Raw genomic sequence first — 26114 nt, 5'->3', positions numbered from 1 at the left:
ACGTGACGAATGGTGGTGCCCTGTATGCGCTCTATAAATGCGAGAGTACCTGGAGCCTCAGTGGCAGTAGCTGGACGACCTCAGAAGATGTTTCCCGCAGATGGTGACGAAACGTTAGGTGGATATTTTATATATCGACCACGGCCTCTCAGCCCGGAAGTTTCAACTGAAGAATAGTAATATGTGTAGTATGAAATTCGGTTTAGGAGCGCGCGCGCGCGCACACACACACACACACACACACACACACACACACACACACACACACACTGCCAGGTACGAGCAGGAGGCAGTGATGGTTCCGTTCAAACCTATTTATGTATACACACAGACAGTTCATCCATCACGGGAACAAACAATCTTTACGATTTTTGCCTCATGTCGCGGTTGTTACTGGCAAAATATCGATTCCAGGGGTTCCAAAACTTTCGGCAATATTTTAATATCAAATTAGAAGTCGGATAGCAAATGACAAAAAATATTTTTTTAGTGCGATATGACTACAAATTAACAGTTTTCTGATTTTATTTTTTACTTCTACTGTGGAACTTTTCTTCTTACCAAATTTCGTGATTTTACGTCAAGGGGAAGTATCACATAGTTTTTAATGGTGAATCCACGCGTATCAAAATACGTGATACAGATGGCCGTATCTTTTTTTGCATCAGCAAGAGACCGTAGACTTTAATACGTGACAAGCACTTGAACCTGATACGTCCACCTCTTTCTAAGGAAAAGGGTTTTGAACAGTCAGACAGATGGACTACAAAGTGACCGGGTCACAGTTCGTTTTTACCGACTTAACCCTAAATGTAGAACTCTCAGAAAATGAAACCATCGAAATTCAAAATGGACAAACCTTAAAGTACCGCCAGCCAGAAACCTACAAATAATTGGGCATTTTGCAACTGGTGATCAAGTATAGGCATGTAAAAAATGTGGTCAGTAAAGAGTACTCAGAAATGGCCAGAAAACATTTGACAACAAACTGAATGGTAGTATTACCATCAGGGCAAATCTGTACCCCTGTCGTGCCCGTCATCAGGTGCACTGCAGGCGGCGTGAACTGGACACGACCGGAGATGGATAGTCGGGACAGGAAAACAAGGAAACTCGTGTATCCTTGATTATACCCTGAATATATTATTTAATTACTGGTTTCTTTTTACTAATAAACTGGTACACCTGTCTAATATCGTGTAGGACCCCGCGAGCCGCAACACGACGTGGCATGGACTCGACTAATGTCTGAGGTAGTGCTGGAGGGAACTGACACCACGAATCCTGCAGGGCTGTCCATAAATCCGAAGGAGTACGACGGGGTGGACATCTCTTCTGAACAGCACCTTGCAGGGTGTTCCACATATGCTCAATGATGTTCACGTCTGCGGAGTTTGGTGGCCAGCGGAAGTGTTTAAAATGAGACGAGTGTTCCTGGAGCCACTGTAAATCTGCAGCAATTTGCGGAAGCGTTGCCGTTCTCGCACGTCGAACAATTCTCTTCAGTCCCGTTCTTGCAGGATGTTTTTCCGGCTGCAGCGATGTCGGATATTTGATGTTTTACCGGATTCATGACATTCACGCTGCACTAGTGAAATGGTCGTAAGGGGAAAATCCCCACTTTATCGATACCTTGGAGATGCTGTGTCCCATTGCTCGTGCGCCGACTGTAACACCACGTTCAAACTCACTTAAATCTTGATAACTGGCCATTGCAGCAGTAAACGATCTAACAACTGAGCCAGACACTTGGGGTCTCATATAGGCATTGTCGAGCGCAGCACTGTATTCTGCTTGTTTACATATCTCTGTAATTGGATACACAATCCTGTACTAGTTTCTTTGGCGCTTCAGTGTATTAATACATCGACGGAAAAAGTCGCAGCAGCAGGAGGAATTGTGCAACATAAACACAAGTTGGTAGTTTGTTTCTACAGCTCAAAGGTAATGTCTATTCATATTTCGCGCTAGTCACATAAGAGTGGCGCTAGTAGCTCTATTATGAGCATGCAAATGAAGTTTTCTTTAAATACACGCTGTAACTGTCGTGAGAGCCGGCCGGTGTGACCGAGTGGTTCTAGGCGCTACAGTCTGGAGCAGCGTGACCGCTACGGTCGCAGGTTCGAATCCTGCCTCGGGCGTGGTGATGTCATTAGGTTAGTTAGGTTTAAGTAGTTCTAAGTTCTAGGGGACTGATGACCTCAGATGTGAAGTCCTATAGTGCTCAGAGCCATTTGAAGCATTTGAACTGTCGTGAGCATTACTTTCCTTTCAGGTTGGATGTAGTGAGTCGTTGATAGTCAAGAATGCCTTTAAGGCGGCAAAGACGACTTTGTCAACACGTTACTGAATTAGAGATTATACAATTGTAGAATACGACTGCGAGAAGCTAGGTGTTCCTTCTGCGATAGTTCAGAAAGACTTGGCAGGGATTTAGCTCGTGTACATGACTGCTAGCAGCGGTGATCGCTAGAATGTACGGTCGCAAGAAGACTGGACCCAGAATTTCATGTGGTATTACCGAGAAGGAAGACCATCGTGTTCGGCATGGGGCTCTGGCGCATCGTACTGCATCTGCAGCGATCTTCACCTGTCTCGAGATGACTTGGTGTTTGTGTTGTCCTCATCATTTCATCGTCATTCACGTAATTGGCGAGGTACCAGCATTTCCCTTTTATAATGGCTTAACCAATCGCGCTGCGCGGGGTAATCGCGCAGTCTAGGGCGCCTTGCCACGGATCGCACGCCCCCCCCCCCCTCCCCGTCAGAGTTTCGAGTCCACCCTCGGGCATGGGTGTGTTTGTTGTCCTCAGCGTAAGTTAGTTTACGTTAGATTAAGTAATGTGGCGGCCTACCGACCGATTGCCACAGCAATTTTGTACGATAGGAACTTCCTACCACCACCGTTTATCTCGCCTGTAGATTACCATGTGACCCTGCAATGTAATCATTTAACTATGCTATCTAGACAAATACATTCCCAAAATTTCATTACTCTACATTACTTAGTTTTTGGAGTTGCAATTTTTTTCCATCAGTGTTTTTTTTTCCAATACAACTATTCATTTTTACTTTTTTTTTACACTTTTCTTGTCTCTTATAATTTTACGCTATTTATCGGATTGCATTCTTCATTTTATTGCAGTCAAAACAAAAAAGAGATTATTGTTATTCATATCCTTAGAAATTTTGGACAATGAACGTGTAGGATTAATCTTCGTATATCCATAACTGAAACGGACGACTTGAGACGTCAGCTAGTGTAATATATGTTAAAAAATGACGAAATTCCTCCAGCTGTATTAAGGTGTTGGTTTTATTGGTAACTAGTTTCGATGTTGTTACAACAAGCTGTCTTAGTTACGATCTTTGAACCACTAGTTACTACCTGCCTTCCGCATGGAACACGCCTATCTCACCACTGACTACTAGTGTTAGACACATACGGTTGCTGTCAACTAGTGTGAGCCTGAAGATGATGCTGTAACAACATCGAAACTAGTTGCCAATAAAACCAACACCTTAATACAGCTGGAGGAATTTCTTCATTTTTTTAACGTGTAGGATTAACGTTTGCGTTGTACTACCACTACTCTCTTCATGAGTTATTTCTGATTGGTGATTCGAATTTTCCACTATTTGTGCAAACTATTTTATATGTTGCTAGTACATCCTTGATTGTACCCTTAATGTATTACTTCGTTACTGGTTTCTTTTTACTGCTAATATCTATCCTTTGCATCATTCATTTAATACTACGTTCGACATTTTGTGTATTTGTGTGCTGTCTTGTGATTTTTGCTTATTGGACCTGAAGATGACTCTGTCGAAACTAGTACCCTAAATAGAAAGGTATAAAAATAACGGCTTTTGGAATCTTATTTTTTCAATTCATCGACCAGCAAGATATTCATCTCAGGGGAGGCTTCAGCACTTGTCATCAATGGCCGTACACGTTCATAAATCCAAGGCTTGTTCCGAATGCAGTGTCAGCCATCCATCGTTCCAATACCAGTCATTTTTGTTTTCCTTGGAACTGCACAATAATACTCTTTCTAAGCGTAAGTGTGAAGTGGATTGCTGTGAAACACTTTTGAGCTCGTCCGTTGTTTTGCTGTATTTATCTTGTATCGATGCGTTTGGGCCCTTTAAGTATTCTAGTATCGTCACTAAGCGTCACAGTTCTTGAAGAGCATTCCATTGTCTTTGGTAAATCGTATTTTTGGAAGAGAACAGGAACAGGTTAAATAATAAACATGGCGGGCACCATATTTCATGTTTCCCCACTGTGAATATAGTCTTAATCCTGTCGTGTCCTATGCCCTATGCTAACTTGACGCTTTGATTTCTATTATTAATACTCTATCCACTTGAGAGGAGTGGTAATAATTGCAGTATCATGTTGCTCAGCGGCGAGATGCAAGTCAAGTGGACACAACTTCGGCGACTTGCGTATCCCTGATACCGAGCTCATAGGATTTTTCGATTTAGAAAAAAAGTCCGGTAGTACGAAATCTGCAAGAGGTTCGAAATTATGTCAAAATAGGACTAAGCTACAGGGAAACAGCCTGCAATATGTACAAGAACCTAGAGGGAGCATTAGTATTTGAAGACAAAGAACGAGGCACTCGGATTAAAAAGAGTATCAGACAGCGATGGAGTCTTTCACCACTGCTGCACGAGCTGTAAGTCGAAGGAAATAAAACAAAGGTTCAAGAGTGAGATTAAATTTCAAGGTGAAAGGATACGAATAATAAGATTCGCGGATGTCATTGCCATTCTCAGTGAAAGTGAAGAGCAGTTACAGGACCAAATGGTTCAAATGGCTCTGAGCACTATGGGACTTAACATCTAAGGTCATCAGTCCCCTAGAACTTAGAACTACTTAAAAGTAACTAACCTAAGGACATTACACACATTCATGCCCGAGGCGGGATTCGAACCTGCGACTGTAGCGGTCGTGCGGTTCCGGACTGAAGCGCCTAGAACCGCTCGACCATACAAGCCGGCATTTACAGCACTAGTTGAATTGAATCAACATCTAACGAATACAGATTATCGATTCACAGAACCATAAAAAGCCAAAATTAATGAGAAGTAGATGAAAGTAGAATAGCGAGAAAACATCAAAACCAGTGCTGATGAAGTAGTCCAAGTTGATGGATTCTGCTACCTAGGAAGTAAAATAACCCATGACGGACGAAGCAAAGAGGACACAAAAACCATCCTAGCACTGGCAAAAAGGGCATTCCTGGCCAAGAGAAGTCTACTGCTGTCAAAGATACGCCTTAGTTTGAGGAAGAAATTTCTGAGTTTGTATGTCTGGAGCACAGCAGTGCGTAGTAGTGAAATATGGACTGTGAAAAAACCGGAACAGATGAGAATCGAAGCGCTTAAGACGTGATGCTACAGAAGAATGATGAAAATCAGGTGATCTGATAAGATAAAAAAATAGGGAGGTTCTCGACAGCATCAGCGAAGAAAGGAACATATGGAAAACAATGACAGGAAGAGCAACAGGGTGATAGGACATAAGACATTAGGTAATTACTTCAAAGGTACTAGAGGGAGCTGTAGAGGCTGAAAACTGTGGAGAAAGATCGGAATACATCCAGCAAATAACAGAGGATGTAGGGTGCAAGTACTACTCTGAGATGAATAGGTAAGCGAAAGATAGAAATTCCGGGGGAGGAGGGCACGGAAAAAAGAGCTGTGGCCTATGCCTCGATTACTCGTCGTGATAGTACGTCTCGACCGTGATCAGATGGATTGTTACAGATTTTTCTTGCGACATACTCACCCAGTAAAGAGAAATGTTGTTGTTGTCTTCAGTCCTGAGACTGGTTTGATGCAGCTCTCCATGCTACTCTATCCTGTGCAAGCTTCTTCATCTCCCAGTACCAACTGCAACCTACATCCTTCTGAATCTGCTTAGTGTATTCATCTCTTGGTCTTCCCCTACGATATTTACCCTCCACGCTGCCCTCCAATACTAAACTGGTGATCTCTTGATGGCTCTGAACATGTCCTACCAACCGGTCCCTTCTTCTGGTCAAGTTGTGCCACAAACTTCTCTTCTCCCCAATCCTATTCAATACTTTCTCATTAGTTATGTGATCTACCCATCTAATCTTCAGCATTCTTCTGTAGCACCACATTTCGAAAGCTTCTATTCTCTTCCTGTCCAAACTATTTACCGTCCATGTTTCACTTCCATACATGGCTACATTCCATACAAATACTTTCAGAAATGACTTCCTGACACTTAAATCTATACTCGATGTTAACAAATTTCTCTTCTTGAGAAACGTTTTCCTTGCCATTGCCAGTCTACATTTTATATCCTCCCTACTTCGACCATCATCAGTTATTTTGCTCCCCAAATAGCAAACTTCCTTTACTACTTTAAGTGTCTCATTTCCTAATCTAATACCCTCAACATCACCCGACTTAATTCGACTACATTCCATTATCCTCGTTTTGCTTTTGTTGATGTTCATCTTATATCCTCCTTTCAAGACACTGTCCATTCCGTTCAACTGCACTTCCAGGTCCTTTGCTGTCGCTGACAGAATTACAATGTCATCGGCAAACCTCAAGGTTTTTATTTCTTCTCCATGGATTTTAATACCTACACCGAATTTTTCTTTTGTTTCCTTTACTGCTTGCTCAATATACAGATTGAATAACATCGGGGAGAGGCTACAACCCTGTCTCACTCCCTTCCCAACAACTGCTTCCCTTTCATGTCCCTCGACTCTTATAACTGCCATCTGGTTTCTGTACAAATTGTAAATAGCTTTTCGCTCCCTGTATTTTACCCCTGCCACCTTCAGAATTTGAAAGAGAGTATTCCAGTCAACATTGTAAAAAGCTTTCTCTAAGTCTACAAATGCTAGGAACGTAGGTTTGTCTTTCCTTAATCTAGCTTCTAAGATAAGTCGTACGGTCAGAATTGCCTCACGTGTTGCAGTATTTCTACGGAATCCAAACTGATCTTCCCCGAGGTCGGCTTCTACTAGTTTTTCCATTCGTCTCTAAAGAATTCGTGTTAGTATTTTGCAGCTGTGGCTTGTTAAACTGATTGCTATGTAATTTTCACATCTGTCAACTCCTGCTTTCTTTGGGATTGGAATTATTATATTCTTCTTGAAGTCTGAGGGTATTTCGCCTGTTTCATACATCTTGCTCACCAGATTGTAGAGTTTTGTCAGGCCTTGCTCTCCCAAGGCCGTCAGTAGTTCCAATGGAATGTTGTCTACTCCGGGGGCCTTGTTTCGACTCAGGTCTTTCAGTGCTCTGTCAAACTCTTCACGCAGTATCGTATCTCCCATTTCATCTTCATCTACATCCTCTTCCATTTCCATAATATTGTCCTCAAGTGCATCGCCCTTGTATAGACCCTCTATATACTCCTTAAGAGAAATGTATTACATCATTATATGTTAGTAGCTGTTTTCCTTCATTGTGCTCGATAGAAATGAAGGTGACTGAGTAATACCATTGATCAGGTGAACCAGAAAAGCAACCATGACCTCATTCAATAAATCTAATTTGTAAGAAGAGCGATACTTTACAGGTTATTGAGAATCAGAATTTAATATTTGTACTTATCAAACTTAAACCCCATGTTGGGTATCGTACAACACAATACACATCTGCAACAGACTTATATTAATGGCACTGCGATGTAAGTGGACAAACGTCTTAACTGAGGAAGTGCATGTGAAACTTATAGGAAATTAAATGGAATTTAGCCAAGAGCAGAAAATTTGAGAAAAATATTCTTTATTTTTTATTTATTTTTGCAGTACAAAAATAGTTGTGAACATATAAACAAGACTTATCACAAAATGAGATGGTGTATGTCAAGCAGACACTTTGACATATGACTGGAGACTATACATAATGCAAAAGCATATTTGTACCGTTCTGTTACACAGTGACTCTTCCTGTTTGCAGTTCTCTTAGGCGCATCCAAGGAAGCATTAGCAATGTGGTTTCTGGTAACTAGGATGCTTTGGCATCATCCTCCAAGGGACACTTCCTTCGTTTGGACTTGCCTGTCACAGAGCTTCTTCGTATGAAGTGCTCTGTAATGTGCTGGATAATCCTTTTTGAGCAACGTTTACTACACACAAGTTGGAGGGTTTACAACTAGTAGTTAGAAGAAGACAATATTTCCTCCTCATAACAAATTTGGGTAATCGTGATGATAAGGCGAAGGAAAATTCCACTGAGAGTCACATGGTAGCCAGCGGTACAGTTATATGCAGTTGCGAATACATAAAAAAATGTGGTGCATGGGAGTTGAGTGTGAGCGACGACTCAAGGAGCAGGATCAGCAGCGAGGAATGATGATCAGTTGGACCTCAGTGATGACGTCAGCTGTTGTTCATGGCGAGGAATCACAGGACAGACGACTGATGATGATGGTGTTTCAGATGGTACTTCGATACTGTCGGCGCGGTTAATGATCTACGATGTTGGCGAAGGAGACGAACTCCATGGTGGTAACTTCAGAGCATCAACAGTCTGCCTTAATGGTGGTAGCCTCCACTGTAGCCGCCTCCACTGTAGCCGCCAAATCCACCTCCGTAGCCCCCAAATCCACCTCCGTAGCCACCTCCTAGACCTTCACCGCCATAGTGAGACTTGATCGGGACCGCCACAGGGACCTTCACGGGAACTGGGTAGGGCCTTTCTACTGGGACCTTTACTGGTACTGGGTAGGGCTTGTCAACAGGCACAGGGTAAGGCTTGTCAACTGGGTAAGGGACTGGCTTGGGCACATCGACTGGGTAGGGCCTGTCAACAGGTACCTTGACCGGGTAGGCTACGGGCTTCTCGACAGGGTAGGGAACTGGCTTCTCGACTGGGTAGGGCACTGGTTTCTCTACAGGTACTGGGTAGGGTTTGGGGACATCCACCGGGTAAGGACGGTCCACGGGAACCTTCACTGGTACGGGGTAGGGCTTGTCGACGGTGTAGGGTACAGGCACCGGCTTCTCCACTGGGTAGGGCTGTGGGACATGCACCGGGTATGGCCTGTCGACGGGGACCTTGACGTGGACAGGGTAAGGGCGGTCAACGGGCACTTCCACCGGTACCTTGACGTGGACGGTGTACGGCTGTGGTACGGGGACCTTCACTTCGACTGGGTACGGCTCTGGCACTGGGACCTTCTTCTCGACGACGACGGCGTATGGCTTGGGGACGTGGACGGGATAGGGCTGGGGTACTGGGACCTTGACTTCCACGGGGTAGGGCACGGGCCTCTCGACGGGTACGTGGACGGTGTAGGGTCGGTCCACCGGCACCTTCACTGGTACTGGGAAAGGCTTCTCCACGGGGTAAGGGACCGGCTTCTCGACCGGTACGGGGTAAGGCCTGTCGACGGGGACCTTGACTTCGACGGGGAACGGCTTGGCCACGGGGTAGGGGACGGGCTTGTCAACGGGCACGTGGACGGTGTACGGTTGCGGCACGGGGATGCCGACCTTCTGGGTGACTGTGACGGTCTTGACGTGGCCGTGGCCTCCGTAGCTGCCGCCGAAGCCGCTGCCGCCGAAGCCGCCGCCCCCGAAGAGCCCGTGGCCGCCTCCCAGGTAGCCGATGCCCAGACCGGAGCCGTAGCCGCCCCCGTAGCCCAGGTCGAAGAGGCCGCGCTTCTTCTGGGTCCTGCTGATCTCCTCCTCAGCCTGCTTCGTCCTGTGGTCCTCCTTGGCCGCCGGGGAGTCTTTCGCCGCCACCGTTGCCGCGAGGGCGACGGTAAGCAGGGCCAACAGCGTCTGCGGGCAATGAATTCGTGTCAACCAGCGGCAAAATATGCAGTCTACATTTTATCATAAGACTCACAAGAGCAGGAGAACTGCTGTAGAGTTTGGAAGGTAGGAGACGAGGTACTGCCAGAAGTAGAGCTGTGAGGACGGGGCGTGAGTCGTTCTTGGCTAGCTCAGTTGGTAGAGCACTTGCCCGCAAAAGGCAAATGTCCCGAGTTCGACTCTCGGTCCGGCACACAGTTTTAATCTGCCAGGAAGTTTCATATCAGCGCACACTCCGCTGCAGTGGTAAAATCTCATTCAAGAGCTGTTGTGTGATGTCCTTAGGTTAGTTAGGTTTAAGTAGTTCTGAGTTCTAGGGGACTGATGACCATAGCTGTTAAGTCCCATAGTGCTCAGAGCCATTTAGACCATCAAAGAGCACTCTAGTTGACACCACTTGAGCAGTGTACAGCTGGACAGTGTAAACTAGAGGTGCCAAGCGACCATAATGGGTGCATCATGTACAGTGGAGAGTTGCAGCTGTTGCTGACCACGTCGGTGATGATGTGCACAAGTATGGATAAAGTGGAAACTGCTGCCATCACATAGCCTACTAACTCCTATCTTCCAAAAAGAAAGCAATACATGGTGGATAATAATTCTGAAAGTTTGAAATATTTTAACGACTGGAAAAAATTCACGAAAGAAGCCCCAGCATGCCTTATTAGGCTGATAGTTCGGCAATGTTCACACCTGTCAGTTCTTGCCTGCTCTGGAAGACGAATTGTTGCATACTTCTTGAGATCTCGAGGGTATTTCGTTTGTATTATCTCGTATTTTGCACACATGGTGGAATACATGGTGCCCCAACAAGAATGATCAGATTCTAAATAGAATTATTTATTAGAAAGTAGGGCTTAACACCAACAAATTCCATACTGAATTACTCAGAAAAGACAGAAGTTTATAAAAATCCATCCTAAATACTCCTTCATTGGCTGCACGGACGACATCTAGCCGATATCCGAATTCATCCCTAACAGACTATAAGGTGTCCTCAAATGGTTCAAATGGCTCTGAGCACTATGGTCTGAGGTCATATCCCCTAGACTTAGAACTACATAAACCTAACTTAACCTAAGGACATCATACATATCCTTGCCCGAGAAAGGATTCGAAACTGCGACCGTAGCAGCAGCGCGGTTCCGGACTGAAGCGCCTAGCACCGCTCGTCCACAGCGGCCGGCAAGGTCTCTTCAGTCACTGAAGCTACAGCAGCTGATATTCTGGTTTTTAGTTCATCAGTGTCACGAGGTAAGGGAGGAACGTAAACACATTGTTTAACATATTCCCACAGGAAGAAATGACATGGTGTTAGGTCAGGGGACCAAGGAGGCCAAGAGTGTAAAGCGTGACCTCGCGATCCTGTACGCCCTATCCAAATTTGAAGCACGTTGGCATTGAGGAAACTGCGCTCGTAGCGATTTTTTCTGAATCTCTAGACCATGTCGATTACATCTAACGCTGTTTCCGTTACCTAGTGACATATGTCTCAATATTATTACAAGTTAAAATCGGGTTATTCTTTTTGGGACACGCTGTACTTTTGGTACGACTGGCTTTCCACCTAGGAAGGTGGCGCAGTGGTTAACGAACTGGACTCGCAATCGGGAGGACGATGGTTCAAGCCCGCGTCTGACTATGCTCATTTAGTTTTCTGTGATTTCCCTAAATCGCTTCAGCCAAAGGCCGGGATGGTTCCTTTGAAAGGGCACGGCTGACTTCCTTCCCCATCCCTATGGATCGATGATCTCGTTGTTTGCTCCCTTCCCCCGAATCATCTAACCAACCAATCAACGATCGGTTTCGTGATGATATTTCATATCTTCAGGAGCGCATCTACAAGATAGGAAACGTAAATCGACATTATGATAAGAAAAAGATACCTATCCAAATAGTCCCTGCTCTATGACAACCAAGATGAAATACTCACTCGTCAGTAAAACATTTACGCCCTGATGTGGGAAGGAGTGAACGTTCTGAAAATAAATGCTGTACCCGTAACAAGCAGGGCATTATAGCTCTATTGACCAGCTGAAAAACTGACAAGTTGAAAGCGGGGGCCTCAGTCACTCTCTAGATATTTGGATATCCGCGAAAATGTTTGTAACTTTCCCCGCTTATGTATGGTGTCAGTAGTGCCCTCAGTGACACACCCAATAAGGCCCTGCACGGCCAGTCGGTTGGAGGCTTGCTGTCGATCGCTTCCTGGTGTGGAGTGAGCTTTTTCAACCGCGTGCTTTCAGTGTTGCTAGTTAGGGCTTTTTCCCTTCCCATGTTTTCTTATTTTGCTCTTTTCACAGTGGGTAAACGCGCTTTTTACATGCCAATTTCTCATCTGGTCAGTTTGAACTATCACGTCTGTTCATTATAGGTGACAGTATTTTGACACTGTTGAGTCCCTCTTCTTCCCGTATCAGTGCGTAAATGTTTTACTGGCGCGTGAATATTCCATATTAGCTGTCATACAGCGAAGATCAATAGGAGAGGTATGTGTTCTTTTTTTATTGTAATGTCAATTGTACGTTTCCTATCTTGTAGATGTACACCTGATGATGTGATTTGGCATCACGAAAGCAGTCGTGTTCCTCTAAAAGTTCATATATAGCTGATAGCGGTTTATTTCGGAAACACTGCATTGTGAAATGTAGGTAGACGTTGATCTCATTTCAGCGGAAGAGACATTTCGCTTCAGACAGTTGCCGCTCCCGAACGTCGCCAGTGCTCTCCACCTCACCACCCCTCCCCCCTTCCACCCTTCGCCCTCCCTCCCTCATCCACCTCCCCCACTGCACGATTCCGCGCCTGCGCCCGCCTCCGGCGCGTGGCTAACCCGCTTGTTGCCGCTGCTGACCGCACATCCCCCCCTGTACTCGGCCCTAATGGGGCCCTTAGGCAGAACGCTCCGACCGCCGATCTGTCTCGCCTAACGGGCCGAGCAATTACGGAAGCGAGGTTCTCGCCCTAGTTCGCCGTCTAATTACATCATCAGCCGACACTCCTGCCAAAGTTGGCCGCTACTTACAAATCCATTAAATTACGTTAGTTCCGCACTATGTTAACAGCATTACCTGTTACATCTACAGTTATGTCTACACACCGCACGCCACCTTGCGGTGCTTAGTGGTGGGTATATAAAATGACTTTTATCTTAATAATATGAATATTTATACAGAGTGTTACAAAAAGGTACTGCCAAACTTTCAGGAAACCTTCCTCACACACAAAGAAAGAAAATATGTTATGTGGACATGTGTCCGGAAACGCTTACTTTCCATTTTAGAGCTCATTTTATTATTTCTCCTCAAATCACATTAATCATGGAATGGAAACACACAGCAACAGAAAGTACCAGCGTGACTTCAAACACTTTGTTACAAGAAATGTTCAAAATGTCCTGCGTTAGCGAGGATATATGCATCCACCCTCCGTCGCATGGAATCCCTGATGCGCTGATGCAGCCCTGGAGAATGGCGTATTGTATCACAGCCGTCCACAATACGAGCACGAAGAGTCTCTACATTTGGTACCGGGGTTGCGTAGACAAGAGCTTTCAAATGCCCCCATAAATGAAAGTCGAGAGGGTTGAGGTCAGGAGAGCGTGGAGGTCATGGAATTGGTCCGCCTCTACCAATCCATCGGTCACCGAATCTGTTGTGAAGCGTACGAACACTTCGACTGAAATGTGCAGGAGCTCCATCGTGCATGAACCACATGTTGTGTCGTACTTGTAAAGACACATGTTCTAGCAGCTCAGGTAGAGTATCCCGTATGAAATCATGATAACGTGCTCCATTGAACGTAGGTGGAAGAAACTAAAATGAGCTCTAACATGGAAATTAAGCGTTTCCGGACACATGTCCACATAACATCTTTTCTTTATTTGTGTATGAGGAATGTTTCCTGAAAGTTTAGCCGTACCTTTTTTTAACACCATATATATATATATATATATATATATAATTGATTTTTGTTTGAGATTTTTACTTTAAGTCCTAACTGGTACTTTAATTTTGGTTACTGCCTCCTTGAATGATCGGCTTCTGCACCAGTTGGTGACGTATTACAATTAGGAGGAAGTTATGGTTCTTTAAGGTTTAAAATACGTCTCTGTTAGTTACTTGGACGTATTGCGGATATGTTTGAGCCCAAGTTTTCTTAGCTTTTCATACCTAAGGGACCGCTGTTGTAAGTAAAAAAGATCAAACAGCAGTCAGCTTTTCGTGAGAAAAGGAGATTGCTTGGCACACAAACTTCCTTCAGACTACACGTCCTGCTACATCAAAATTGGTCAGTGGAGTTCAGCACCATACTATTGTACAAGAACATAAACCAGTTACTGTAACTAACAAATCATGAGAGGTTGTTACTTATTGAATGAAAACTATAGAGAATGCATTTCTTTTCCTATATTTTAGTGAACTTTGTACACTTACAATTCTGTCGATTGACAGACGGCAACGACTATGGAGTTCACCTCCTTTTCCAAAAACAAGATATTTCTATTCTTCACTTCCAGAAAATTTGTATACATAAATGTTTGACAACTCTTACACATACTTTACTCGGTTTTATCACTAAAATATCAATTTTCATTAACTGTAACACTACGTTCTGAGCGACGGCCTAGCAATACGTCATCTTTTTCTTTTAATTTTTTTTTAGTCCATACTCAAAGATTCACAACTACTATCATTGTGGGGATTTCGTGCTAAAGAGTTTCTCGCTGTCCAGTTGCGCTTCACTTCACTTCAAGTACTTTTTGAATCACATTTCCGTTTACGGTATTTACATACATTACTGAGCTTCTCAGAATAAAATCAGGCACAAATTAGTTTTTTTTTTTTTAAAAAAAAGCAGTGAGGCACACATAACATTACAGGTACTCAAGGTACCACTGGGTTTTCCCCTTCTCTCTTCCATTAGCAAATGGCAGTGTGCAAACAATGATTGGCGGTAGCTGGGCGTTGGATCTCATTGACTGAACCTAGGTGCCCAGCGAAGACTCGTCTGGAGATTGCCCGGACAGTGGTGAGATACCAACCACATTGTCGTTCGCTATACGACCCGAGAACAAGGAGTGATGCTCTGGGCCGTCATTCCATTACACAGCGTTACCCGTTTGGTTATAATCAGCGGCGCATTTCCATCACGGCAGTACGTCGACGATATCATATGCGTTTTGTTGCCCGTCAAGGCAAGCCATCTTTGGTTTACATTTCAGCAAGATAATGCCCGTCCGCACGCGGGAGAGTTTCTACTGTCTGCCTCCGTTCTTACCAGATCCTACCTTGCCCACCAAGGTCGCCGGATATTTCCACAATAGTTGAACATCTGGAGCCAGCGGCCTTGCCGCAGTGGTAGCACCGGTTCCCGTCAGATCACCGTATTTGAGCGCTGTCGTGCTGGGCTAGTGTTTGGATGGGTGACCATCCGGTTTGTCGAGCGCTGTTGGCAATCAGGGTGCATTCAGCCCTTGTGAGGAGCTACTTGACTGAGAAGTAGCTGTTCCGGTCTCGTAAATTGACATAGGGTTTGGAGAACGGTGTCTTGGCCACATGCCCTCCCATATCCGCATCCATGACACGGCGGCCGGTCAATACCGTTGGGCTTTCATGGCCTCTTCGGACGTAGTTTGGTTTTTTAGTGAACATCTGGAGTATCATGGGTAGGGCCCTCCAACTAGCTCGGAATTTTGACTATATACCGCGCCAGTTGCGCAGAATTTGGCACTATATTCCTCAGGACGACACCCAATAACCCTTTGGATCAACACCAAAGCAAATAAGTGCTTGCATAAGGACCAAAGGTGGACCAATCCGTTATTGTTATGCCCAGTCTGTGGAGCTCTTTCTCTTGAATAAACCATCCAATTTTTCTGAAATTGTAACCATTGGTCTGTCTGTACATCTACCGATTTCCAGGTCAGTCGAATGATTCAGGAGAGACGACATGAGAAACTATGAGATGCGTGTAAGACTGCCCCATCATGCTTGACGTTTAATTGTATTACTTCTCTGCTACTAACTGTGTTCGCAAGAAATTTCGCAGGCAGTATCCACATATGCCGCTCCAAGTACCTACACAAGCATATCATTGAACGACACATAGTTGAAGTGACATGACGTTATAGACACGGAGATGTTTGGAGAAAAATGCCGCATCATGCATGAAGTTTTAATACATTTTTTCTTTGCTGCTAAGAGACTCTACAGTCGAGTCAGCTTCAAGAAATCGGTGACACCTGGCATCGCTTTTTGACAGAAACTGCGAAGGGCAAACTGTTCTAGGCGAAAATAATAGCCGCCTCTAAAGCTATGATGAGGTGTTGCCATAGAGACGTTTACAAAACAGAGTTGTAGACACGCGAAGTTTTGCGCTCAGCGTTCATGAACTGTCCGGGCTCATGTCACACCGAGTCTACTGCACAATTTCACGAATACCATGGAAATGAAATTTTTTCGATATCACACTACAAACGAAGCTCTCTTTTTTGTTTCTAATAGAAAAATGACTAACTGGATACCCGTGCAAGGCCGTGTTTGTCAGCTAGTAAAATTATGAAAGAAAAGTAGTGATGTGGACCGTGTCAAGATCAGTGATCGCTTTCAGCCGATGTAATTTCTAAGACGCTATGACTGAAGTTAAATATTAGTTTGAAAGTGAAATATACTTCTAGCCGAATGAACTAAACTGCCTTCCAGATGAAGTTGGGACCTGGCCTATGATATTACGCAAGATGGGCCAACGTTGTTGTTGTTGTTGTTGTCGTCTTCAGTCCTGAGACTGGTTTGATGCAGCTCTCCATGCTACTCTATCCTGTGCAAGCTGCTTCATCTCCAAGTACCTATTGCAGCCTACATCCTTCTGAATCTGCTTAGTGTATTCATCTCTTGGTCTCCCCCTACGATTTTTACCCACCGCGCTGCCCTCCAGTACTAAATTGGCGATCCCTTGATGCCTCAGAACATGTCCTAGCAACCGATCCCTTCTTCTAGTCAAGTTGTGCCACAGACTCCTATTCTCCCCAATTCTATTCAATATCTCCTCATTAGTTATGTGATCTACCCATATAATCTTCAGCATTCTTCTGTAGCACCACATTTCGAAAGCTTCTCTTCTTGTCCAAACTATTTATCGTCCATGTTTCACTTCCATACATGGCTACACTCCATACAAATACTTTCAGAAACGACTTCCTAACACTTAAATCAACGTAACGGAGGCGAAATTCCGTTCCGTTCGTACCTGCGCTCGCGGCGCCATCTCCGCTCCATTCCCGGAACTCCTTGCATCGAGATAGCGGATTCGCCGGAGCGTGGCGTGGCGGCCTTTTAAACATTGTTGTTGTCTGCAGAGGATCTTGGGCAACAAAGCGAGGCGACGGCCAGCCCAATTAACAGGGCGGAGGGGGGGGGGGAGGCGGAGAGGGAGCTCTGGAAAGCGGTTGCGTGCCGCGCTGTCCAGCGGAAAGTGCTGGAGAGCTGCTTTCTCCGTCCTCCAAGCGTGCGTGTCCAGAAAGTACGCCACCTGTTGCTCCCACCATATGGAGCGGCCGTTCGGTGCTTATGTCACTGGACCGTGACGCGCGGAAAAACCGGCGCATACGAGCCCATCCGGCCGATCTCAGAGATTACGTTTCTGTCCGCTGCACCTGCGATTACAGAATCGACAGATTAGGAAATTTTAATTATTCTGCGTATACCGTACAGCGTGCGCTATGTACCTCGACCGTTCCGGAATGACTTATTGTCCGGAAGCAAAATAAAAAAAATCTGTCAACCAAATATTGTTTAGCTAGTAAGAGGGACATTAATTAGAGTAATTGCCTTTCATGTAATTTTGTTCTTTACGAAAAACGAATATCAGTACGTCTCTTTGAAAGAACACCTTATAGTTCCTATTCCAGAATCACTTTGCTCTCTTCATGACCTGTTGAAGAACGTACATATTGTACAGGAATGTGTCCAAAACCGTAAGCCACTTCGTTTTTGGTTTTTAATAACAGAAGTTATATTTTAAAAGAATATGATGACAAGCACCATTTGTATTTCACTCATAGAAAATATCTTTGAAAGTTATTCCCCACCCAAAAAAAAAAAAAAAAAAAAAAAAATCGAAAATCTTACACTTAGCAGACACGAAAAATAGATACCAAAATCAGCCCTCCTGTAGAAATAAGTAAAATAGTACTAGACAAAATTAGAGAAAAGGTGTCAAATTAGACAAAACAGTCATAGAATTTCTCTCTGGGTTCTTTGCTGAACCTAAGAGCCTTGGTTGATTGGTTGGTTGGTTGAATGGTGTTAACGGAGGGGACCAAACGGCGAGGTCGTCGGCCCGCATCAGGTGGGACTGACGGATGACATCGAAAAAGTACAAAGAAGGGCTGCTCGTTTTGTATTATCGCGAAATAGGGGAGATGGTGCCACAGACATGATACGTGAATTGGAGTGGCAATCATTAAAACAAAGGCGTTTTTCGTTAAGACGGGATCTTCTCATGGAATTTCGTTCACCAGTTTTCTCCTCCGATTGCGAAAACATTCTGTTGGCACCCACCTACATAGGGAGAAATGATCGTCACGTAAAATAAGAGAAATCAGGACTCTCACAGAAAAATTTAAGTGCTCGTTTTTCCCGCGTGCCGTTCGAGAGTGGAACGGTAGAGAGACAGCATGAAGGTGGTTCATTGAACCCTCTGCCAGGCGCTTTATTGTGAATAGCAGAGTAATCACGTAGATGTAGATGCATATCGGATTAAGGAAGGATGGGGAAAGAAATCTTCCGTGCCCGTTCAGAGGAACCATCCCGTCATTCGCCTTGAATGATTTAGGGAAATCACGGAAAACCTAAGTCAGGATGGCCAAGAGCCTTGCTATTGGATATTCCTGTAGGCTTGCTTTCTGAATTTTGTGACGTTCAAGAAAAATGTTAAACTTTTTTGCCCTAGCAGTTTCGTCTTTCAAAGGGCGTTCAGTGTTATTTCTCTGTGCTATTTGTACTGCAATTTTTCATAAGTTGTTACGAGTAAGCCCAAAGAAAGAAGCTTCCATACCATGACAGTGATAAAGCATACCTTGTTCAAGATCTTTACCCAAAATTCTATGTTTGCCTGTCCCGCTTGCTGCTGCGTCCTCTTGTGTAGCGTACTTAGTATTGGACAGTCTCATAAGTGTTTTTGGACGTTACGCTGCTTACTGGCCTCCTTCCAAACCATATTATTTTTTCCGAACTGCTTCAATGCTCTAGTCAGTTTAGAACAACTCCACTTTCTTTGATCAGCCTTCCCCGTTATCCTCTTCTAATCTCCAATGGAGGGTGTACTAAAACAGGCATACTTTAAACACAGACAGTAACGGGTCCGGTTGATGCAACTGAAGGTGCTCCAGTTTCAGCAGTTTACGCACGTACAGCCTACATTCTGTTAAACAAATAAATTTTTAACGAAACATCTCAATGAAACGATTTACAAATAAACATTAAACTTAAACCTAACTACTCAAGAACACATATAGATTAAACGGCTTAGAGGAGAGGTTCTAGGAGAAGTAACGAGAAACGTAGCAAAACGTAAAAACTTTTTCCATTTGTCAAAACATGTAGTGGCTGACTGATAAGCAACAAATGAAGCAGACGACCTGTGCGCTCCGCTACTGACTGGTAGAAGCTGAAAGTCCTGCTTACAATTGGGCCGTCAAGAGTAGCGTACCGAGTCAAGACACTAGATGGTCCGTTTTAGGGGGAAGGGGGAGATTGGTTCCGGGCAGTTTCCTCTGCCATTCACGTAAGCACGACGTTATTAAAAATGTAAGACAAATGCACCTACCAGAGATAAAGTAACTCATCCATTTGCAACAGTTATTTATACATTCACTCATCATGTATTGCGAGCCTTAAATAATACCACTTCACCATTTGGTATTTTTCATTATCTTTGCAAAGCATTGGATCGTGTACATCTTGTTACTGTCTTAGAAAAACTCAAGTTTTGTGGAATTGATGGCTTTACAATCATCTAGTCTGACACATACTGAACGAACAGAACGAATAAGGTTGTACAGAATAATTCAGTCAATGTCGGAAATGTAGAAAAGTTTAGTGAGCGGGGAAAAATAAATTATGGCGTCCCACAAGGTTCAATTTTGGGTCCGCTGCCGTTCCTTAGATTACTGAGCTTCTCAGACAGTTGAGTTCAGGTACTTTTGCTCTTCATGCAATTGCTAACATATTTTGTATATTCGCTCAATAACGTCCTACGGAATAATTTTCTGCAGTAACTCATGACTTAGAAAGAAAGTACTGAATTGCACAAAAGCGAGCAGTAAGAACACTGTGGTCTTCACCCATGGCCGTCATGTAGGTACCTCTTCGAGGCCGTAACAGTACATATTTTCGGTAATGAAATTCGTCATAAATAATCCCTCACAGTTTGAGACGAACAATAATGTCTACACCTACAAAGCTGGAAGCAAAAAATGGCCTTTATTTCCCATGTTAAAGCTGTTAGTGGCTCAGAAAGGAGTCCAACATACAGCAACAAAAATTTTTTACCATATACCCATTGACATAAAGTGTCTGACCGGTAGCGAAGAAAAATTTAAATCTAATTTAAAATCATTTCTTGCGGACAACTGCTTCTATTCCATTGATGAATTTCTACTTGAAAACCGGCAGCCACTTAAAAAAGTGTAGTTCCACGACTAGGACTAAAAATAATAATGTGAAACCTACTGGCAGGTTAAAACTGAGTGCCGGACCGAAACTCGAACTCGGGACCTTTGCCTTTCGCAGGCAAGTATTTTACCAAAGTACCGCGAAAGGCAAACGTCCCGAGTTCGAGTCTCGGTCCAGCACGCAGTTTTAATCCTCCAGGAAGTTTTATATCAGCGCACACCCCGTTACAGACTGAAAGTTTGATTATAAATAATAATATGTTCATGAATTTTGTCACTAATCATGTACACATATCCTGTAAATCGAGTCTTTCCATGTCGCTTTGATAAAAGATCCGTACAAATGATCTATGGAACACACAACTAACAGACTGCTTTTCGAGCACGAGCGGTTCTAGGCGCTACAGTCTGGAACCGCGCGACAGCTACGATCGCAAGTTAGAATCCTGCCTCGGGCATGGATGTGTGTGATGTCCTTAGGTTAGTTAAGTTTAAGTAGTTCTAAGTTCTAGGGGACTGATGACCTCAGAAGTTAAGTCCCATAGTGCTCAGAGCCATTTTTTTTTTTTTTCGAGCAACCTCGGTTCGTGGTAGAGTTGCTTTGTGTGCTGTATATTACGTAGTGATCGGAGTGCTATTTACTAGAGGTCGTTATTCTTCAAACATACTGAGGTTGGGGGACAGCGTTACGTGACTTGCAGATCGAGACACGGTGTCCAGTTCCCGTCTAGCTTCAGATGTTGTGTCAACACAGGATTGTGGCGGCAGCGTGCCTGTTTTGAACGTGGGGACTTGTCAAGTGTGGGAAACCAGCACAGTGAAACAGCGTGGGACGGCGCCTCTAAAGTGCGGGCGCCTTTCTCAGCCATTGTCCACAGCGAAAGCGAGCCGCCTGCGAGTGTTTGTAAGTACTCGTGCAAGCACACATTGCTGAGGGCACTCTAGATCTTGACCTGTATCTACACGCTGAGAATGTCTGTCAAGGTGCGCCAGACAGCGTACTTTTGAATGTACCGCGTGTTAAAGAGCCCCTTGCGCTGGAAAATGGAATACGCACGAGGTTATGCGTTGATCGCATTCAGATGATGATGATGATGATGATGATGTTTGGTTTGTGGGGCGCTCAACTGCGTGGTTATCAGCGCCCGTACAATTACCCAATCTTTGCTCAGTCCAATTTCGCCACTTTCCTGGATGATGATGAAATGATGAGGACAACACAAACACCCAGTCATCTCGAGGTAGGTGAAAATCCCTGACCCCGCCGGGAATCGAACCCGGGACCCCGTGCTCGGGAAGCGAGAACGCTACCGCGAGACCACGAGCGGCGGACGATCGATCGCATTCAGCCTGATTTTATCCCCGTTATAGCTGTTGGAGACTCGAGATATTCCCATACCACATCCATTTAAAATCACGCTCCGCAAGCCACCTAATGGTGTATACCGGAAGCTACTTCTGGTACCACTGACTGATCCCCCTTCCCTGTTCCACTCGCGAATGGTGCGTGGGAAGAATGATAGACGGTAAGCCTCTTATTGGCTCGAATTTCTCAAATTTCCTCGTCGTCGTCATTACGTGATATGTATTTGGAAGTAATGTGTTGTCCGGGAGGTGCTGTCTCGAATTTTCATTAGCAAACCTCTCTGTGTTGCAGAATGCCTGTCATATAACGTCTATCGATGGAGTTTAATGAGAATCTCGGGAACGCTCTGGTGGCGACTAGATAATCACATGACGAAACACCCCGCTCTTCATTGGATCTTCTCTACCTCTTCTACTAGTCAAAAATGGTTCAAATGGCTCTGAGCACTATGGGACTTAACATATTAGGTCATAAGTCCCCTAGAACTTAGAACTACTTAAACCTAACTAACCTAAGGACATCACACACACCCATGCCCGAGGCAGGATTCGAACCAGCGACCGGAGCAGTCCCGCGGTTCCGGACTGCAGCGCCAGAACCGCTAGACCACCGCGCCGGCCTTCTACCAGTCCTACCTGGTAAGGATGCCATACTGATGAACAACGCTCACCATCTTGTTGTGTAGATAATTCTTAACTTCCGAAGCCACAAACTCCGCAGTTGCTTTACGAGTACAATTACTACACGTTTAAACCCGAACTTGCAAGTACTGAAAATTGTTAGTGTCCATCTACACACGTACTCTGCGTACTAGCGCAAGAGCGCGGGAAGAATTAAGTACCTTCGTTTGTGGTGCATCCAGTCTAACCTGGTCTTCATAGCCCTATGGGAAAATGAAAAATAACTTCAGATTCTTTACTTCAAATTGGTGTTGAAATCATTGTAAAAAGGCTATCAAGGGATATCTCGCGTTTACCTTCAGTCGTTTGCCAATTCAGGCTGTTCAACATTTTCTTTAGTCTCTTGTGAGTCAAAAGAGACCTGAGACAATTGTTGACTCCATTACTTATATACGTTCAATATCCCATGTTGGTCCTGCCTGGTATGGGTGCCACAAATTTGAGAAATATTCTAAGATTGGACTCATATGTGGTATTAAGCAACTGAATTTGACATCAGACAGAAAACGTCACTGCCAGATGCAGAAATACAGAGAAAATGCAGACAACGCTTTCAGATGTAAGCGGAAAAACAGAATATACGAGCACTCGCGTTGCTTCAAATGAATAAAATCGTAAAAAAATACATATCTTTAATAGGTTTAGTAAAGTGTAGATAAAATTTAGCGATTTAAAAGACGAATTCCAGGAAAGAGGGATGTGCCACATTGGTGACATGGTGGTTTTAGGTTGATCGGTGTGCTACCAAAGTCAGAGAGGATTAAGGAGGTATCGAGGCATAATGGCTCCAGATATTGCGTTGATTTCAACAATTGCACACTTCTAATGTTACAGAACCACTATTTGTTATAGACAGGTTCTGCCGCTTGCACATCGCGTATGAGTACTTCGCGTAGATGCGACAGCAACGACACACCAGAGGTAGGGGCAGATTTGGGGGATAGACGAAATGTAGGAATTCTCTTTGAAGCAAAATAACACACGGCTCTTGAACCAAGGAAGATGTTAGAGGCAGGCTACTGCAAGCGATGACGCTATAACAAGTGTACTGGTACCAATGAAGGCCTATTAGACTAAGAATTTTCTGACAATATACGTCTGGAGCATAACGTTGTTGTTGTAGCCAATCATGAACCGGCCGGCCGCTGTGGCCGAGCAGTTCTAGGCGCTTCAGTCTGGAACCGCGCGACCGCTACGGTCGCAGGTTCGAATCCTGCCTCGGGCATGAATGTGTGTGATGTCCTTAGGTTAGTTAGGTTTAGATGGTTCTAGGGAACTGATGACCTCAGATGTTAAGTCCAGTAGAGTTCAGAGCCATTTTGAACCGATTACGAACTAGAAAGGAAGAGAATCAATGCGGATAGGCACTTGCTGCAGAGAGTGGCAACTGACCCTTAACATAGATAAATGTACTGTATTGCAAATACATAGAAAGAAGGATCCTTTATTGTATGATTATATGATAGCGGAACAAACACTGGTAGCAGTTACTTCTGTAAAATATCTGGGAGTATGCGTACGGAACGATTTGAAGTGGAATGATTATATAAAATTAATTGTTGGTAAGGCGGGTGCTAGGGTTGAGATTCATTGGGAGAGTCCTTAGAAAATGTAGTCCATCAACAAAGGAGGTGGCTTACAAAACACTCGCTCGACCTATACTTGAGTACTGCTCATCAGTGTGGGATCCGTAGCAGGTCGGGTTGACAGAGGAGATAGAGAAGATCCAAAGAAGAGCGGCGCGTTTCGACACAGGGTTATTTGGTAAGCGTGATAGCGATTCGGACATGTTTAGCAAACTCAAGTGGCAGACTCTGCAAGAGAGGCGCTCTGCATCGCCGTGTAGCTTGCTGTCCAGGTTTCTAGAGGGTGCGTTTCTGGATGAGGTATCGAATATATTGCTTCCCCCTACTTATACCTCCCGAGGAGAGCACGAATGTAAATTTAGAGAGATTCGAGCGCGCACGGAGGCTTTCCGGCAGTCGTTCTTCCCGCGAACCATACGCGACTGGAACGGGAAAGGGAGGTAGCGACAGTGGCACGTAAAGTGCCCTCCGCCACACACCGTTGGGTGGATTGCGGAGCATAAATGTAGATGTAGATGTAGAGGTGTGGTGCTCCAGAAGAATGATGAAAACCAATGGGACTGGTAAAATGAGAAATGAAGATGTTGGCCTTCAACATCGCAGCGCGTCAGCAATCGGTTAATATATTAAAAAACTAGAAACCCGCTTCGATTGCGAAAAAAGCACCGAGTGTTAACTTAGGTTTCGGCGTAGATAACTACTCCTTCTTCAGAACAATAAAACCCATAAGTGCCTAAGAAGACCTTTGTCAATGATTAAAAGAACACCATAGCTATACATTTATAAACGAAAAAAAAGGAAAACACAAACAGTACATACGTAAAAAGTCTAAACCGTTACTTAACTTAATGGTGTAATCTCCACCTCACACCGGCGGGTCATGGCCCATCAAACATAGGCCGGTGTGAGGTGGAGCGTACACCATTAAGTTAAGTAACGGTTTAGACTTTGTACGTATGTACTGTTTGTGTTTTCCTTTTTTTCGTTTATAAATATATAGCTATGGTGTTCTTTTAATCATTGACAAAGGTCTTCTTAGGCACTTGTGGGTTTTATTGTTCTGAAGAAGGTGTAGTTATCTACGCCGAAACCTAGGTTAACACTAGGTACTTTTTTCGCAATCGAGGCGGGTTTCTAGTTTTTTAATATGAAGATGTTGGCCACAGAATAGGTGAAGAAAGATGATGATTGGAAAGCGCTCAGTAGAAGAAGGGCCATGATGGTAGGAGGTGTGTTAAGAGATTAGGGAATAGCTTCCGTGGTAGTAGAGGGAAATGTAGAGGATAATAACTGTAAGGGAAGGAGGAGATAGGAAAACGTCCACCAAATGACGGAGGACGCACAGTGCTACTTTGAGATGGGGAGGTTGGGACAGGAGGCAACGTTGTAGATGACAACACCAAAGGAGGCAAAATAATTTTGGCTCACGAAGACTGAAAAACAGACAGCGTGTAAAATTCTGTGCACACCTTATGTCGAAAACTTTTGGGTGTACCCTCCACTAGGACGTAGCTGTGAGCAGATGGCCCAACCCGTGTTATTTGTGGTCGGCCAGGACAGAACCGCCTTCAGCTGGGTAGACAGAATGAGACTCACCTCTCTTCGCATGACTCCGTGCGTGCGTTCGCGTCAGGTGGATATCACGGCCGAAGGAGGACGCTGCTCTGACTGCCTGACCGTTGCTCCGGCGGCGGCTTTTATAGGCGAGCAGCGCAGGGTGCGTGGCGGTGGGTGCCTGGCGCCGGCCGGCCGTGGCCCGGGGGGCTTTCGCCGCGAGACGCTCCGCTGCCCGGTACCCCCCTCCCCCCGTGAGGTCCGCTTCCGGCGGGCTCTCGGCAGCGCAAACTCTGGACCGCCTGCCCTGTTTCCTCAGGCATTCGGCTCCACATGTTACGTTACTCTGTAAAATTTATTTTGCTAATTTCATCTACATCTACATGACTACACTGCAATTTACATTTAAGTGCTTGGCAGAGGGTTCAT

General features: G+C 44.6%; 1 protein-coding gene across 1 annotated transcript; it reads right to left on the bottom strand.

Moving 5' to 3' along the window:
* Positions 1-7771: 7771 nt before the first annotated feature.
* On the bottom strand, positions 7772-25801 carry LOC126109678 (uncharacterized). The gene is made up of 2 exons (XM_049914729.1): positions 25728-25801; positions 7772-9791 (listed from the first exon to the last, which is right to left on the bottom strand). Exons 1-2 carry the CDS (start codon positions 25737-25739, stop codon positions 8541-8543), a joined length of 1263 nt encoding a protein of 420 aa, XP_049770686.1. The 5' UTR covers positions 25740-25801; the 3' UTR covers positions 7772-8540.
* Positions 25802-26114: the final 313 nt, after the last annotated feature.

Source organism: Schistocerca cancellata, chromosome 12, assembly GCF_023864275.1.
Source record: "Schistocerca cancellata isolate TAMUIC-IGC-003103 chromosome 12, iqSchCanc2.1, whole genome shotgun sequence".
Taxonomy (NCBI): domain Eukaryota; kingdom Metazoa; phylum Arthropoda; class Insecta; order Orthoptera; family Acrididae; genus Schistocerca; species Schistocerca cancellata.
The sequence above is the reverse complement of the archived record's forward strand: the minus strand, read 5'-3'. Positions and strand labels throughout refer to the sequence as shown.